Source organism: Perissodus microlepis, chromosome 18, assembly GCF_051167445.1.
Source record: "Perissodus microlepis isolate ML-2025 ecotype Zambia chromosome 18, ASM5116744v1, whole genome shotgun sequence".
NCBI classification, from domain to species: Eukaryota; Metazoa; Chordata; class Actinopteri; order Cichliformes; family Cichlidae; genus Perissodus; species Perissodus microlepis.
Window position 1 is genome coordinate 8,419,677 of NC_140478.1, and position 18,418 is coordinate 8,438,094.

At 39.3% G+C, this 18,418-nt stretch overlaps 1 protein-coding gene across 1 annotated transcript; it reads left to right on the forward strand.

Moving 5' to 3' along the window:
- Nucleotides 1-1,708: 1,708 nt before the first annotated feature.
- On the forward strand, nt 1,709-4,924 carry LOC146367194 (uncharacterized). The gene is made up of 7 exons (XM_084912896.1): nt 1,709-1,765; nt 2,231-2,304; nt 2,495-2,550; nt 2,885-3,048; nt 3,144-3,316; nt 3,948-4,081; nt 4,419-4,924. The coding sequence occupies exons 2-7, from the start codon at nt 2,238-2,240 to the stop codon at nt 4,593-4,595; spliced, it is 771 nt and encodes a 256-aa protein (XP_084769022.1). The 5' UTR covers nt 1,709-1,765; nt 2,231-2,237; the 3' UTR covers nt 4,596-4,924.
- The last annotated feature ends 13,494 nt before the right edge of the window (nt 4,925-18,418 follow it).

Genomic DNA, 18,418 nt, shown 5'->3' on the forward strand with positions numbered 1-18,418 from the left:
GTCCTCTAAGGTGAGGCTGTCTCTTTTAGCATTTCTCTTGTTTTCCACCCAGGATGGATTTTCAAAATCCATCACGCTCTCACTGCCAAGACACTTGGGCTGGCAGAGCACACTCAGCCAGTGAATGCCCTTAAGCAGAAATCTTAAGGATCTGGCACTACAGGATCAGCCCACACACATGTGGTCACCCTGTTAGAGCCTGTCTGACTTGGCCCTACAGGTGTCAAGATGCACCTTGGCTGGACATTACAAGGTCCAGCTCAAGAGGTAATGCAGCAATTCAATTCAATTCATTTTTATTTATACAGGGCCAAATCACAACAACAGTCACTATAATGATATGGATAAGATTTATTTGTCAGTTGCAGTTGCCTGCAGCTGAAATGACAAACCTAGCTGACCATACAGACAATACCTAAAATATACAAACTTACATTGGGGAGAAAGGTCAGGCCAGGCAGCAAAAAAGGGATAGACAGTGAGATATGTAACATATAGGGGCAAAATTCTGGAGAAAAACAGGGTTTCTGCCTATGATGACTTCCAACAAGGAAGTTGGAAGTCATCATAGGTCATCATTGGATGACTTCCAACAAGGAAGTCATCATGAGGAGAAAACAAAACACTCCATAGCATATAAAGAAGCACAGATATCATCACACTATAACACCATGAAACACAGACAAGCCGCTTTACATTGCAAGGTAGACGCTACAATAATACATACAGAGTAAGTATTACTCTAAGGAGGCAGTACTCCCTGTGCGCCACAGGGAGTACTGTATCACTGTATCAGTGACCACCTTCTCCCTGGATGTACTTTGGGGCCTCAACTCCTGGCAGTTCAGTCTCTTCTTCGAGACTGAAGAAGTCACTTGGATAAGTGACAAAACGTTTCTCCCACAAAACGCTACGTCCAGATCAACAGAATCAACTTTTTGGAGATTTACTTTCCTGGATGACTGAGAATGCATCAAGATGATGTTTATATGATTTCCTACAATTTCAGAACCCCTCCCCTACTGGCCAGCTACAGTTTGTGCTTAATGTGTGCCAATGATAAATACAGTTTTCCAGTGCTGTGACATCATCTCTGACTGGACATTATTACAAGAGGACAGCACTGCACAGCGTTCTAGTGATAGTGGGTTATTGTGTCTGCTATAACACCATGTATGAATCACATCATTTCCTGTCACAGTTACCCAAAAGGGGTTTTGGGGTCAGTTTACAAAGTGAGGTACAGTGAGGTTTATTAAAAGAATAAGGAAAAGGAAAACACTGCAGTGGAGAAAATGTTCAGATCAAACACCAAACAGTTTTCTGAGGAAGGACACTGCCCTGAACTCTTTAAATCTTCCAAAACAAAGAACATTCCATAACTCTCACATGTTGGCCTATCTCTCCCTGATAAGGAGAAGGAGTCTCACTATCTGTCTAATGTCTCCCATGAACTTATAATGGCCCCACTGTATCAAGTGTGTGTAATGAAAGTGTTACTGGGAAAGGGATGTGTGGAAAACTCTGTTCAGTCTGCGGCCATCATGACTGAGCTTTGGATAATTTAAAAATAATGATTGGATAATCAATCAATTGATTGACTTGCGGTTGCAGCACACATAAGTGAAGAAGAATAAATTCACAGAAAGATTTCCAGGTTTCCTGAATCTACAGTACGTGACGTCATGCTTCTTCTTTGTTCAGAAACGTGTCATTGTCCTCAGGCAGAGAATCACAGTCATTGACAGTAGAGGGACAACTGAAGGTAACAGCTTTTTATTATTTCTTTTATAGCATTGTTACTATAACACAACCATGACAGGTGGCTTTCTTATTCGATTTGATTCATATGAGACCTTTAATCCAGAATAGTTAATCATAGTCGAGGCTATTTATCTTCTGAATGTATGAACAAAGCAAACGTATCATGTCCTTTCTTTTCTGTGGATAAAAGTAGTTGGTGGCAATGGAAAATTGCATTTATGTTGTTAAAATTCACAAGTCAGTGTAACTTAGTGAAGACGTAAAACTCGTATGAGGAAAGAAGTTTCTTTGTGTTTGATTATGTGACCACTGAGACGTCCCAACTTCCGTATGTACGCATGTAAAAAGGGGGAAGTAACACAGGAAAATGCTTTTTGAAAAGTGCTACAGCAGCGTCTCTGTGCTTTCTAATGAATGCTGCATGCTTATTGATACATCCGTATATGTGCACATTTGTATCACTCAGATCAGCCATGAAGCTGTTTCCACATCATCCTGTTATTTGGTCCAGTTTGTTGGTTTTGTGGTTCACACAATGTGGTAAGTGAAAGAGTAATCACAATGTACACAGACACTCTGTGAACAAATGGGCTATAAGGAATAACTATGAAAACATTTGACCTTAAATCATTGGTGTTTTTTTTTAAACAAAAGATTTCCTTTAATATTACTTTAATCAGGGTGGTGTTCAGCTTTATTTCCTTTTCTTCTTCTTCTTCTTTCCCCCAAGAATCTGAGGGCCACACTTTGAATGCCTGTCAAGAGAAAATGGATGACCAGTACGAGGTGAAAATAAACCTGCCTTTTTATCTTTGAAAGACCATACAGACATGGTGCTTGTACCATTAGGTCCATAAGTATTTGAACAGTGACACAGTTATTGTAGTTTTGACTCTGTACACAACTACAGCTGATTTGAAATTAAACAATCAGGAAATCATTGAAATCCAGACAGGAATTACAATTTTATGTATAAAAATGGCTGTAATGGCTTGCCACTCTTTACTCCAGCACCATTGTGTTGGTGTACAGAGACTGTCCAAAAATGTATGGCTCTAACTAATAAATATAAATATGGTGCGTTTTTTAATGTTTCAATGTTCTGATCTTGTATGTGAAGTTGGGTATGGTTCTCATACGGACTTCAGCTCAGCAGGATTCCTATGAAGACCTTACAGATATAAAGGAGAAGTTTATCTGCCTCCTCTACCCGACAAATGAGCTCAACTGCTCCTGGTCATTCAACACTTTAGAGAAGGATACTAAGCTCTCTGTGTTTATCAGGTATTCTTATTTTTAAATAGAGCTTTATTTACAAATAAGGTACAATAAGCTGAAACACTGCTTTGAGTCTGTATCTCCTCTGTCTCCCCTACCAGCATTTGTGATAATGAAATACTGGTTGAGTCACTAAACTATACTTCTGTGGAAAGAGCTGGATCAGCATCTTTGATTCTCAGCAATAATATGGCAGAAGTTATCCTTCATTTGAACAAGTCCATGCAGAACAAGTGGACGTCTTACACCTACGTGTATGACATGGACATGCTGGGTAATATTTCAAGACTATTAAATAGTATAAATGATAATGCTATAGATCAGATTAAAAAAATACAAATATCTCTCTCTCTCTAGAGACAGACAGACAGACAGACAGATAGATAGATAGATAGATAGATAGATAGATAGATAGATAGATAGATAGATAGATAGATAGATAGATAGATAGATAGATAGATAGATAGATCGTAGAAACAGTAAAATTCATTATAGTTAATTCAACACTGTCACTGTAACATTGTCCTCCACAAAGCCATGTCACCAGAATTGTTTTAAAAGAATGTGCAGTGGGTCATGAACATGATAAAAGTTCTTATTTTGCAGTTCTTATTATTGATCATTGTTTTCCTATGAATTATTCTTAACATGCTAGCCAAATAAAGCTTTTGACAATTTTTCTCCATCAGTAATTTAAAAATTTCTGTCCTTTGAGATCTTGAAGGCTGTGACTAATACTCGGGGTTAGTGCCAAGTACAGGGGGTATGGAGTGGTAACCTGAAGTTTCAGTTCAGACTCCAGTGTATTTCAGCCACAATCTACAGCAGATGTTCAGAATTAAATGTTTCCAGTTATTTTACTAATTGTGTGTGTGTGTGTGTGTGTGTGTGTGTGTGTGAGACAGAGCTCCTTTCTCCACCTCCAAACATCTATGCTTCAGTCAAAGGTGGAGCCCTGGTTGTATCATGGGGTCTGCCTCGCACCAGAGAAGTCCTTAACCCTTATTGTTTTGAATACCAGCTGGACAAAGGTGATCAGGTACAGTATCTCTGATCACGGATCTTTCTCGTGCACATATGACAGGATTAATGAATGAGACAAACTTGGTGAAAAACTCAACTCTGTGAGGACTAAAGTATTTTTAATGTTTTAATTAGAGAAAAACAAAAATGGCTTTTTTAAGTAGAAAATGTGAACATCTTTTGATAAATGCTGGTTACATTTTTTTCCATTCTCAGAAGCAATAAATAACACATTCTGATAGGTTTAGCTGTACTCAATAGAAGTTGAAAGTCAGAGCAGTCTGAGGTACAGAGGAACATTAAGGTAAACCCAAGATTTATTTATTTATTTTTAATAACTCTTTTCAAAACAGGAACAGCCAATGTACTTGATCGCTCAGCAGTCTTACAGAGAGCCAGTTTCAGATGCCACACGCACCTACAAACTGAGAATGAGGACACGAATAACAAACACCTGCTCTGGATCATCTCAGTGGAGTGAATGGAGTGATGGTGTTGTCGTGCAGAATGATTCAACTGATGGCTGGTGATCCAGTGTCAGCGACTGGTTGACGGGCTAGTGTCTGAAAGCCTTAGTAAATGTTATTATTTTTGAAACTTTTCTTTCTTGGTCATAGGAATTGACAAAAAGATATATTTTCTTTAACCATTTCACATATAGTGGCCACTATAATGGACAGCTATTCAAAGACTGTTTTCTTGTATTTGTGTCAGTGTTCATAGTTTACTTGCACATAAACACAACACAGTGTATATTATTTATTCGTTTTTCAAATTCATAAGTCAAAACATATGTTGTCCACAGGTGGACATTTTAAAAAACATTTTAAAAAAGTTTTTAAAAAGTTCAACAATCTTTTTTTATGCCTGAAGATGAATAAAAATACTTAAGAAAACAATCCTGATTGAGGTTGTCATAATTCATGCATGAAAGGGTTAAGCAAAGTTGGATGAAAGCTGCTTCCATGTAATATAATGTTTCTTTCTGTTGGTTTCTAAATACAGATGTATGTAAAGTCTTTCTTATCTTTAAAAATGGCAAGGTCTAAGACCCTGACCTTCCGATACTAATAGCTTAATATTAGGATTGTTATTAAAAAAAATGTGAAAAGCAGGTAGTGCTAGAAACCAAGTAACAGTGTAGCGTCCCCACCAAATAATGTGTTAGGGGAAAAAAACATGCTCCTGATTAAACAATCTTCTTCCCCTTTACTCAGGTAAAGACCGAGAAATTAATTTTGTCTTTTGTGGGGACATGACTCTGAAAACTCTAATTCAAGCACTATTTATGCAATCTACATGAGTCCTACTGTACTGTCAAGAGGTCATCCTTAGCTTTCCATGGTTGCCACATTTGAGGGGGTTAGACTAACAGAGCAATTTTGTTTTCAAAATAATGAGAATTGCAGCTTTTATGGAAGTTCAGTTTTATTTATATAGTACTAAATCACAACAACAGTCACCTTGAGGTGCTTTATATTGTACAGTAAAGACCCTACAATAATACAGACTCCCAAGAACCAGACCCCAAGAACCCCTTTCAGCACATGACACTCTACATTGTCACACATCATTCAAATCTGACATTTCTCTGTGATGACCCACACCACCTTGACTTCTTTTTGGTCTGCTTGAGTGTCAGGTCTTATTTGCTGGCATTGGAAGGCTGATGTGACACGTTTGTGTGCCAACACTCTTTGACCGTGTGATGGTCCTGGGTCAGTGACCCAGTGTTTTGTGTATTGTTTTTGTAATTTGTTATTTCTAGTATTTAATAGAAGTTTAGTTCAGTGCATCTGAGTTTTGGTCTATGGATTTCCTGTTTTATTCTGAAAGTCTGTGTCTCATGTCAATGGCTGTGTCCCAATTCAGGGTCTGCACGCTTGAAGTACGCATTTTAAGTGCGGTTACGTCACCGCCACGCGACGACGGCTGTCCCAATTCGAAGTGTACTTCAAATGCATACTCCAAATGCGCCGTCGATTTCTCCAAATATCAAGCGTGGTCCGGTGCACGCTTCGTGGTCCCATATATCCCACAATTCATAGCGCGGCGGTGGGTGTGGAGAATTTTGCTGCAAAATACGGCAGAAGGGAGCGGCCGAAGAGGGTTTTTTTTCCCAAACTTTATTGAAATTATAAAGCGAACAGTCAGTCATTCCAGTTCAGTTTGCACAGTAGACATACAAGGCAAATAAGAGTAACAATATACAGTACAATGAAATAAGAAGGATAAATAAATAAAGGGAAAAAAAAGAAAAAAAGGGGGGGAATGTGACAGACTTCATAGCAACTTTGTACTTGAAAGTTGTGACAGCTCATTCGTTAAACATTTCTGAATGAATTTCAATCAATGATAAACCTTTTTTATTGGAAGTTAATTTAAGAGAGTTTAAGTAATATTCAATTTCAATCAAAAATAAATTAAATGATGGGGTTGAGTTTTGAAATTTACATTTATGTATATGGAATTTCCCTAATAAGATGGAGCGGCCGAAGAGTGAACTGTCAAAAGTACTGAATATGACGTCACTTATTCATGTGCGAATGTTTAATAATTAAAGTCAGTCATATATCCACAAACACAACAAGCTGAAAGTCAGTGATATATGTATATGCGTGTATATATATATATATATGTATATATATGTGTATATATATACATATATATACACACATATATATATATATATATATATATATATATATATATATATATATATATATATATATATATATATATATATATATATATGTGCGTGTGTGTATATATATATGTATATATATGTATATATATGTGTGTATATATATATATATATATATATATATATATATATATATATATATATATATATATATATATATATATATATATATATTGGTTTTCTGTCTCTTACAGAGAAAGGAACAGACACCAGACGAGGTCACAGATATACGAGGATCCTTCGCAGCAGAGGCAGACACAGTGACTGCCGAGACACCAACTGGGTCCAAGTGTCATGGCGTTTGGGCTCTGATAAGTCACCTCAAAAGGATGGATCCCATAAACACAGCAATAACCATGAATGGGTTGGCGGAGATCCAGGAACACCAGACCAACGAGGTTCGAGAGGCTCTTGGGCAAAAGGGGGACACGTTCCTGTTCCTTTTTCTGGGGAATACACGGGATACACAGGACCCGAGGATACACAGATTGTTGTTTGACATCGGGGCAGAATAATCCCCTGATCTGTGCAACGACTGAAGGGTTGTCTAACCCCTGAGGTTAAAGAAAGAAGAGCAGTGGATCACCCAACTGGAAGACACTGGTGGCTGCAGCAATAAAATAAAGGCTAAAAGCTCCTCGGACAGAGGTTCTAGTCTGAGTACGTCTGAAGGGTATAAGGTAGCACCAAAATAAAGCTGTGGGAGAACTGGGGAGTGTCATCTGTACCTGCTACTGTTGGAATAATAGTTCTTCTTGCACCTGGACTGCGCGAACACAGAGGTCATCTCACATATGGTTTGCCCAACAGGGGGACAAAGGGCCTCAGGCGTAAGAAGAAATGAACCCGGCCGCATTGGACTACAGGGTGTAGGTGTGCTCTTTATTCTAAAGAGCACAAAAGGGGGAGTGTCAGATTATAATATTATTTTATGCCACGTTAGACCCTTAATTAAAGATGGTGAATTATTATGTAGTTTTAGTTTGCATTATTCTCCTGAATTAGAAGAAGGTGATAACTATTGCATTTGTTAAGCTGATTTGCATTACATTAGACTGCTGGTTTATTGTGAATGAATTATATTGTTTTATGATGCATTATACTGCTGAGTTATGAGAAATACTGTTTGCAGAAAGTCATCGCCTTATTTGTCTGATTAGAAGAGAACAGAACATACTGGAGTTTTCTGCCCCATCTCAGCAGGAGCAGATAAACAGGGAGCCAAGGTTGTAGCTTAGGCACTGTGTGAGAGAAAGAATGTGAATGTTTAGGCTTTTATGATTAGGTGGGGGCCACTAGAGGCTATAAGAGTTTGATCAGTGCTCCACCATTTTGAGATCTGATGCTGTCTGCGTACGGTGTCCATCTCCCACGCGTGTGATCATTAAAATCATCGTTTGACTCAACCCGTCCGGACCAGTGTTGTTATTGTGGTTTTTCCTCTTGTATCCATCCCCAATATTTGAATCCGTAACAATATATATATATATATATATATATATATATATATATCATAATAATCTGACAATACTATAATATTGGCCATATTATATTTACATTACCACAGTGAGATGACTTTAGTCTCATGAACAACATTAACTAATTGTTATTTACTAACTAATCTTAAATGACTGTTCAGCACAGAAATGAAGCCCAACAATCATGTTTTACAGTCCCGTGGTCTCAGCCTCAGATACTCAACTAATCAAAGTGATGTCATGACAAAAATGAATGACCAACAAAACATTTTTCTCCTTCATTTCTGTCAAACAATGCTGTATGTAACGTGTCTCGCGGTTTTTATCATGGTTGCTAGGCAACCTGAACAGCACGACGAAGCATATACCGTCCCATTTCACAAGCCTCTCACTTCCGCACTTCTCGTACTTATAGTACGCACCGTACGTAGTGCGCGTAGTGCGCGTACTTCAAGCGTGCAGACCCTGAATTGGGACACAGCCAATGTCTCTAGTTTTGTGTCTCCCTTTTAATTTGTATCAGCTGTGTTCCTCATCTGGTCCTCATTCCCTCATTTTCCTCTTGTATTTATTTTCTGTGTTTTCTTCTGTGCAGGGTCACGTCATTAATGTCTGCTCACCATCGGTCCTGCCTGTGTGTTCTGTTCCTGTGTCATTTTGAGTTTTGTAGTTTTGGTCAGCAATAAAGCTGAGATTATTCTCTGAGTTTACCTCTGCCTTCACTTCTCTGCCTGCCCGCACACAGAGTGCCTTGACAGACCGTTTACAGCACTGCTTGTATTGACTACACACCATGGTTACACTAAATTTTGATGAGAACTCTCTAAGAGAGTTTTTGAGAACTCTCTTAAACAGAATGCAACAAAGAAAGATTCCTTTCACGGGCCGGTGACCTTGGTGGCAGTTGAGGAACCAAATCACACAGCTTCAGAACTCTAGCTTACACAATACTGCTTACTCATACTTTGGATGTCATCATTTTGTCCCTTCCAAGGCTCCGAGTAGGACTGCACTTTCACAGTTCTGAGTAAAATCCTTTCTCACTCAGTCTCCCGTCATATCATCCATGACCATTATTACTACCATGGTGTATCGACCGAGCTGTATCTGACTTATAGGTGTGCAAAAAACCCACATCTCAACAATGAGAATTTATTTGTTAAAATTGTGTTTTAGCGTTCAGATGTGTTTCTATGCTGCTGCATAGGTGGTAGTGATGTAATGATTCAACACCACAGTTACTAAAATCATCTCTGTGTTCACACTTTTCAGTTGTGTGATCTTGTTGAGCACATCATTGGTGCCTTGAGCCAAAGCAGGTTTGAAGGACTAACCTGTCTAGTGATGCGCAGCAAATGTATTATATTTGTTAAAATAGTATTTGAGATGCATACAGTGAGACCCAAAGTTCTATTCTGGACAATAATTTGCATACAAAAGCCAGGTGCAGCAAAAATGAAAACTCATATATGCAAATTGATGTTTAATTTCTTTTTTTTTTAAAAAATTGTCAGAAGGTTAAATGAAATTGAATTTTCTGGCAATTATTTCATGTTTCAGGCTTCACAGGTTTAAAGTAGATTTTTTAAGACTTTTTGTAATCTGGCATATAAACTTTCATCATTTAAACTTTTAAACTTGTTGCATGAGAAAGCCAAATAACAAAGTTGACCTTAACATCAGCACAAATTTAATGTGAGAAAATAGTTTAGAAAGAAGAAGTGGGGGTGGTTTGGTACCTATTTGTTAGAAAGTCATACCACAGCATCTACTTTAAACTTCCTTAAGCTGCAGACAGAGGTCCTCTAGGATTGGTCGCAAAAAAAGCCAAATAAGGTGAAAATCAAAAGAAAAAAGGAAGAACATAAAAATAGATTAAGGGCAGAGGGCACCTTGTGACTCGTCTCTCTGGTTCTTTTACATTAATGTGTTTATTTTAAAATTATATAAGTGTAAACTGTACTATGTGTGTTGTTACTGTGAGTAAAAGAACACAATTATTAGACTATAATGTGTTAAATTTGCTTAGATGAGAGGGTCCATCAGTAGATCAGAGGAATAGGGAAGGATTTGTCTGTGTGTTTCAGTTTGGCTTAGCTGTAGGCTTGAGAGTGTGTGTAATTGTGTAGAGGGAAAGGAATTTATTGACACTGGGGGTCTGCCTGTCATGAAAGGAGACAGGAAGCTACAGTTGGGGGATGCTGATGCTGATGCTTGTACCTCATAATTGTTATAACTTAGAAGTAGGTTTGCAGGAGCCTCTCCACATGCTTATCTGTAAATGTAAGACAAGAAGAGGCCAGTGGCCCAGTGGATGCAGAGTGGGGGTCTCAGTGTTTGTAATCTGTTAACTGTGTTTTGTAAAGGAATTTGGTGTAGCTTGGGAGAGAGGAGATTACTTTTATGACCGGCAGAAAGTCACGTACACAGAGACACACATACACAGTGCTTTAACTGTTACGACGCACCCACACTCACTCATGTGCACTCACACATACACACGGGTACGCGCACACACAGACACTCACATGCTCGCACATACATACACAAACACAGAGTTTGCAACACACCATGGGGGTTTTATGATGGGTCACTTCTATATAACTGGTTGTAGCAAACAAAGAAGTGGAGATCTGCAAAAACCTATGAAGGAGATTTTGAAAGCAGTTTTGTTTACACATTAAAGATCTTTGTCATTTCTAAATGCATGTGCTGCCAAGCATTTTTATACAATATGGAGTTCAGGAGATACTACAGATATACTGAAGTCATGCAAAGGTTGTGGTGATGTGTGTTTGGGTGGAAATTGTGGTTTGAACGTTGTCCTCGCCTGACTTTGATGACTCTGATAAAATGACCCATTGTAAGACAGCACACACACATCAACTGGAGACATGTTGTTGTTTCATAGTCGCATCACATCATTTACATCTGGATATAATATAAATATTATTCTGCATTTAAAAAACTTCCACCCCCAAAAGTATTTATTGTTCATTTATAAAACAACTGTTCAGCAGTACAAAAATATTCAGAATATAAAACAACTTAAATATATTACTTAAAAACAAGCTATTAAAAAAGAAGTAAAAATTTTATTTTTCCACCCCATGACAGATGTAGTGTGGGAGGATGTGCAGAGGGTTGGTGTGACAGAAGATGGCGTGGGATAGAGGTCGATGATCTGCTGTAACAGAAACAGCCGAAAGAAGAAGATTTGACTTAACCAGTGTTTGTTTCCTCTTTCTTTGTATGTTAAAGAAATTCCAATAAACCCCATTTCATTAAAAAAAAAAAAAAATCCTAAAATTCCTAGAATAAAATGTCATAGAAAAAATGAACTAAGCATTTTTATTACAGACAATGAAATGCCACCCACATACAGACACAAATAAAAGAGTTCTATGTCTGAGAGTTCATTGGAAACGCTAGTTTAATTCATGAAACCATTTGATATGTCTGCCTTCTATTTACAAGACAGACACTTTTTAGTTAAGCCTTGTTGCTCATAATGCTCGTTAGTGCTTTTGTAACATGCTGGAAACATTCCTCTGAGATTTTGTCTGACTGTGGCAGCATTTAATATAATTACATGTAGATTTTCAATGTAATTTTGTTAGATATGTGTAACGTAAAATGCTAAATTTACTGGTTAGATGAAATGTAACTGTTTGGTATACATTCAGTTTTTATTAAGGCCATTTTCTTTCATAATTATTTGAATAGATAGAAATTGGATTTTATATATTTCAGTTGTATTTTGTTAAAAATGATTGTGTCATGTTTGAAGGTGAAAAGTAATTTCTTTTTGAATGTAGCCTTGGTTTGTTGTTCTAAGCTGCTATGAGTGCCAACTGCAGGTGGCTCCTGGAGTGGTCTTTTACTGCTGTAGCACTGCACCCCTCATCATCAGACCCCTATGATAATGGTGTGTGCTCAGCGATGCTATTCTGGAGAACCTGATTGTAAACAGTGGTTATCTGAGTCACTGTTGCCTTCCTATCAGCTCACAGCAGCTTGTTCATTCTCTTCTGACATCAACAAAGTATTTTTACCCAGAGAACTGCTGCTTAATAGATACTTTCTCTTTTTCAGACCATTTTCTGTAAACACTAGAGATGGTTGTGCAGAAAATAATCCCAGTAGATCAGCAGTTTCTGAAATACTTAGACCCTACATCAGCAGCCATGGCATGTTCAAACTCAAATCACCTTTCTTTGTTGGTCTGAGGCAAAGTACATGCTTTTCTACATGCTTAAATGCATTGGAATACCTGGCATGTGATTGGCTAATAATACATAAATTAACTACTACAGAGTAAACAGGTGTACTTAATAGAGTTGCCAGTAAGTGTGAACATAAACTATAAACATAAGAATGTTTATATAACTATCAGTAAGTACATTAGCTGAAGTGAAAACTCTTAGTGTCTTGGGTCTATATTAAACCGAGCCTTTACTTCACATAATTAGGCCACTAAATATTAGCCCTTGGTCAGGAAATGGCTGCGTGGAAGGCTGATTAAGACTCGAGTGCAGGACCCAGAAGGCAGGAAGTGAACTCAAAGTCAGCTTTAATACTAGAGACTTTCCAAAAACACAACAATACACCAACTCGTGTAAGATAAAAATCAGGACCTTACAATCTAGAAACCAGGTTATATAGAGAGGTGTATTACCTTTCCAAAAGACTTCTTAGATGCAGATTGACATTGCAACCTTAGCTCTTGTTGTTCCAGACACTCATCCAAACAGTCAGACACCAGTCATATTGGGAACAAACAGGCTTCGCGCAGATTTTCTTGTAAAACAAAGGGGGGCCTTGCAAAAAAAAGTCTGGGAACCACTACCTTAGTTGAACACCCCTCTCAGTCTTCCTTGCCTGGTGGCCTTTGTGTTAAAACTTGCTCGATAACACATCCTTCCCGAGCTCCACACAAAGTGCCTGTAATGATTACAAATGAAAAAGAACAAAGTGGTGAATCGTCGATTCCACAGGAGTGGAAAGAGAGGATAACCAAGCAACTCAGTGATATCCAGGAAGTATTCACTTTCAATATCTTGAGTTGGCTGTACGAGCAAAGTGAAAGATTCCACCAAACTTAATGATCCAACTCCCTCCCAATGCCCTATACACCAATGTCAGTTCACCATAGTTACAGATAGTAACCCACTCACATACATATTGACCTCTGATAAGTTAGACACCCCTGGCTTTAGGTGGCCTGCAACTTTGGCTACGTCCACACGTACCCGGGTATTTTTGAAAACGCAGATTTTTCTATGCATTTGCACCTTTCGTCCACACGTAAACTGCGTTTTCGGTCACTGAAAACTGAGATTTTTAAAAATTCCTGCCATTCCTGGAAATTTTCGTAAACTCCGTTTTTGCATTTACGTGTGGACGAGGAAAACGGAGAAAACACAGCGTCAAAGGTGTGCACCTTTTTTGACGTTACACTGTGCGCCACGTTATTGTTTCGGTGAAATGAATTTCTACAATGGGGGACTTAGACAAAACACTGTTACTGTTAATTGTACTCTCTACAGTCTTTAAATGCTTACATATACACACAAAGTTACTGTCCCTCCACACATAGGACTCAGTTCTGCTTCTATGCCCCATCTTTGTTTACTATTTCCCACTGAGGCTTCTAGACTTCTGATTGGCCAACATTTCTAGACATTTCTAAACACCTGGACCTCATCAAGGCCTCATCAAGGATCGTTGTTAAACTCTCGTCAGTAACAAGTTCAAGCCAAAGTTTCTCTTGCCTGCGTGCTAGATATTAACGTGTGTGTCTTTGTACCTAGATTCCCTGACTCATCCCTGTGTTTCCTCGAGCAGTGTGTGGAAGGAGCGACTGGTCACTAGTGGAGAGAGAGGTCAGAGTGGAGCATGTGTGTGATTCCCCTTTCCCCCGGAGCCCTGCCCACCTTACGTCTTGTATACAGCACTATCCCCCCACAGCCTGTAAATACACTTGGTGAAGAAATTGTAAATAAACTTTCATTGTTAACTCGCAACTCAAGAGTCCTGCGTGTGGATCCTCAAAGGCAACCCATGACAGCAGGAGCCTGTAAGCCGTTTTATAGAGCATCACCTAGCCGACACTGACACCATAAGGCTTGTAGGTAGTGATGTTGTCCAAGCAATCTGTCGAAACCACCTTGTTAAAATCAGACATGATAGTCAGGATAGTGGTGTTACACTTCTAGACCCTCTCAGCTGACATGATGCCAGACATCTATGTTTTAGAAGAACACCACGGCTTAACAATCATTCCTGCCTTGTCCCAATCGTAAATTTAGAACAAAGAGCGGACTTGACAGTCGGCCAAATTATAAAAAAAAATTGAACATGGCCAGACACCCCCACCAGCTGTTGGAAAAGAACTTCCAGATCTCCCTTTTTTGCAACTCAGGGAACTCAGTCAATTGGAGAGTCACAATGAGGTGTTGTACAAGATGGAGACCAAATGACCCACCAGCTTGTTCTTCTGGAGGAGCTCAGAGATCCAGTGCTCCAAAGCTTGCACAATGATATGGGCCACTTAAGCACTGACAGAACATTTGATCCTGTCAGAACATGATTCTATCGGCCACGTATGGCATGGTGATTGCTACATATGGAGAAAGAGTACTTCTGAAAAAGCAGCTAGACTGGTCAACATAACAGCCACCTGACCTTTAGAGATGGTCTGCATGGATTGTCTCAGTCTGAAACCAGACAGCAGTAACACGCGTGACATCCTCGTAATAACTGATCATTTAACTAAATTTGCGCTTGCATTGCCTAACCCTAATCAAAAGTCAAGAACGGTCGCCTTGTGCCTATGGGACCAATTCATTGTCAACTACAGCTTACCTAAGCGCCTGCACAGTGATCAGGGTCCTGATTTTGAGGCAAATTTAATAAAGGACCTGTGTGAGATCTGTGGGATAAATCCCATACCACCCACTTGGTAAACCCACTAAAGGATTCAACAGAACATTACTTAGTATGTTAGGAACGCATAATTCAAACAAAAGTCTCACAGGAAAGACTCTGTTATGCCATTAGTACATGCAAGCAAATGCACCCATAGTGATGTAACAGGTTCTACGCCCTACAAATTGATGTTTCAGAAAAGCCAGATTGACAGTTGATCTTGCATACAAACTCCTGTCAACAAAGATCAAAAAGTGACACATTTGCAAGCTGTTAAAAGTCTCAAGAATTGGCGAGAGGAAAGCTATAAGTTAGCTTCTCAAACCGCACAGAAAATGGGTTTGTCGGGGCAGTGAGCCTTTATTTATACTTTCCATGTAAACTTCTTTTAGGAAAGGCGTTAAGATATTGGAATTTTTTTTTGGCTCATCAGTGATTGAGCCATACATTTTTAAATACTGAATTGAGTTGTTTCTTGACTGCTGCCTTTCTAACCTAAAAACGTAAGCAGAATTTTGCTCACCTTCTTCAAGCCATTGCCTGCGTGACCTGACAAAAGCTCCCTCAGCTCTTCGCTTGTAAATCTCATCAAGCCTATGCTGCTGCACAACAAGCTGAAATTTTTCAGACTCATTGAGAGCAAAGATCTTGCTTATTACTTCCTGCTCTTCTTCTTTTCTCATTTTGGCTAAATCACTACAGTACTTCCTTAGGAATTTTGCAACTTCATATTTTAACAGTTCCCAGTCAAGACCAAAGGAATTTTCGTTTATTGCTTTGCTCCAATACTTTCTGATCTCTGAACATACAGCAGAATGTTTAAGGATACTGCTGTTAAGCTTCCAGTAAGCAGGCGTATGAGAGAGGGGAGAAGATACTACAGGAATAAAAATGCGAATAGATTTGTGATCGGATAGAGGCGATGGTAAGATGTCTGCAGCCACATTACTCAGATCTTTAGAGATGAGCCAATAGTAAATTTGAGACTGACTTGATAAAGATTTGTTACACCATGTGTATTCATTCTGACATGGGTGCGTGTCCCTCCAAGTATCCATTAAATACAATGCTCATAAACAGTTTTAGATTAGTCAGAACTTTTAGGAGGCCACCTCTCAAGACGGTTATTTAGTACAGCGTTAAAGTCTGCGCCACAAATAATGTGAGAATCAGGGAGTTTAGTTAACTAGTGAAGCATGAGTTCTTCTAACCTGCCAATAAGTGCATTATTTTCAGTATGGGAATTGAAACCACAGACATTTACAATTACAAAAGTCAGGTTAGCAAGCTCAAGCACTAATAGAATATAATGACCATCCTTGTCACAACTCTCCAGGCGAGAGAGTTGTTTCTTTTGTGCGTCACGGGTTTCTTGAAATTTGGCAAGCTGCATCTCAAGGTGGTCAACTTTGTCCTTCACGGATTTAATATCAGCACAGATAAATTCAAAGGACTGTTTGATATATTCGATCTGCTTTGCATTTTCTTTAATGGTATCTTTCACCTCTATGATCACAGCGGAGTTTTGGCTGGCCATCTTTTACAGGGCATCCGACCTGTTGTTGATCAGCGTGGAGAGAGAGGAGAGCTGCGAGAGGACTGCTGTGGATTCCGCGTCATCAACCCTTCATCACTGTTTGATACAGTGATGATCCCATTACAATTCAACCAGTGAGACAATCAAAAAGAATCAAACATCCTTCTAAAAGACTTGATTATCCTGATTCAGGAAACCTTCCAGTGACTGTTGTAAAATCACTTTTCCAGGGTTTGAGCACAGCCTTTTCAGAATCCCTTAATTGCAAAGACAGACAGTATTGGCTACACATGCAACGAGACCTGCGTGGTATTTAGCTGGGGAGGGTGTAACCCAGTAGAGAAAACCTCTTTTTTAAAATTTTATTTTCTCCCTTTTATTTGTATCAATGCATTTGCACTCTTTTACTTTGAGAAATATTTATTTTGAAAAGAGGAAGTGTAATCCTCTCTCCAATTTTATATGTTCAGAAGTAAAATTAGGCCTGCCTTCCAAGCGGTGGACCACCATCACGTATTAGCTAGGTCTTTTGCACTTTGATAAGTAAACAAGACAGCTACAGACGGTTGTCTTAGTGAGTTTAAATGCAGAAAAAGTGTTGTAAACAAGTGCTTGCATTGTCTGTAAGATAAGATCAGATAAGATAAGATAACCTTTATTAGTCCCACACATGGGAAATTTGTTTTGTCACAGCAGGAAGTGGACAGTGCAAAAGTTATGAAGCAAAAATTAGAATACAATAAGAATAGATACAGTACACAACTGTACAGAATAGAATAAAATAAAATACTATATACAGTAGAATAAAACAGAATAAAATATACAATAGGATAAAAATAGAATACAAATGCTGTATACAACTGAGTAAAAATACAATGATGCCAGAAAAGAGTATTGCACTTAGTGTTATTGCACATGTGTGGATGTGTGTGTTTGATCAGTTGGAATCTTTGTTGTACAGTTTTACAGCAGTGGGGAGGAAAGACCTGCGAAATCTCTCCGTCCCACACCGTGGGTGCCGCAGTCTCCCACTGAAGGAGCTGCTCAGTGCTGTCAGAGTCTCCTGCATGGGGTGGGAGATGTTGTCCAACAGGGATGACAGCTTAGCCACCATTCTCCTGTCACTCACCACCTCCACTGGGTCCAGAGGGCATCCTAGAACAGAGCTGGCCCTTTTGCTCAGCCTGTTCAGTCTCTTCCTGTCCCTGGCAGAGATGCTGCTGCAGACACCATAAAAGATGGCTGAGGCCACCACAGAGTCATAGAAGGTCTTCAGGAGTGGGCCCTTCACTCCAAACGACCTGAGTCTCCACAGCAGGTACAGCCTGCTCTGCCCTTTCCTGTAGAGGGCGTCTGAGTTATGAGTCCAGTCCAGTTTGTTGTTCGGATGAACACCAAGGTACCTGTAGCTGTCCACAGCCTCAATGTCCATACCTTGGATGTTCAGTGGTTGCAGTGGAGGATGTTTGTGCCTGCGGAAGTCTACCACCAGCTCCTTGGTTTTACTACTGTTGATCTGGAGGTAGTTCAGCTGGCACCAGTCCACAAAGTCTTGGGTCAGTCCTCCGTACTCCCTGTCGTCCCCATCAGTGATGAGGCCGACTATTGCAGAGTCATCAGAGAACTTCTGCAGGAAGCACCGGGTGGAGTTGTGGGAGAAGTCTCCGTTCCCTGTGGGGCCCCCGTACTGCAGAGGACCCTGTC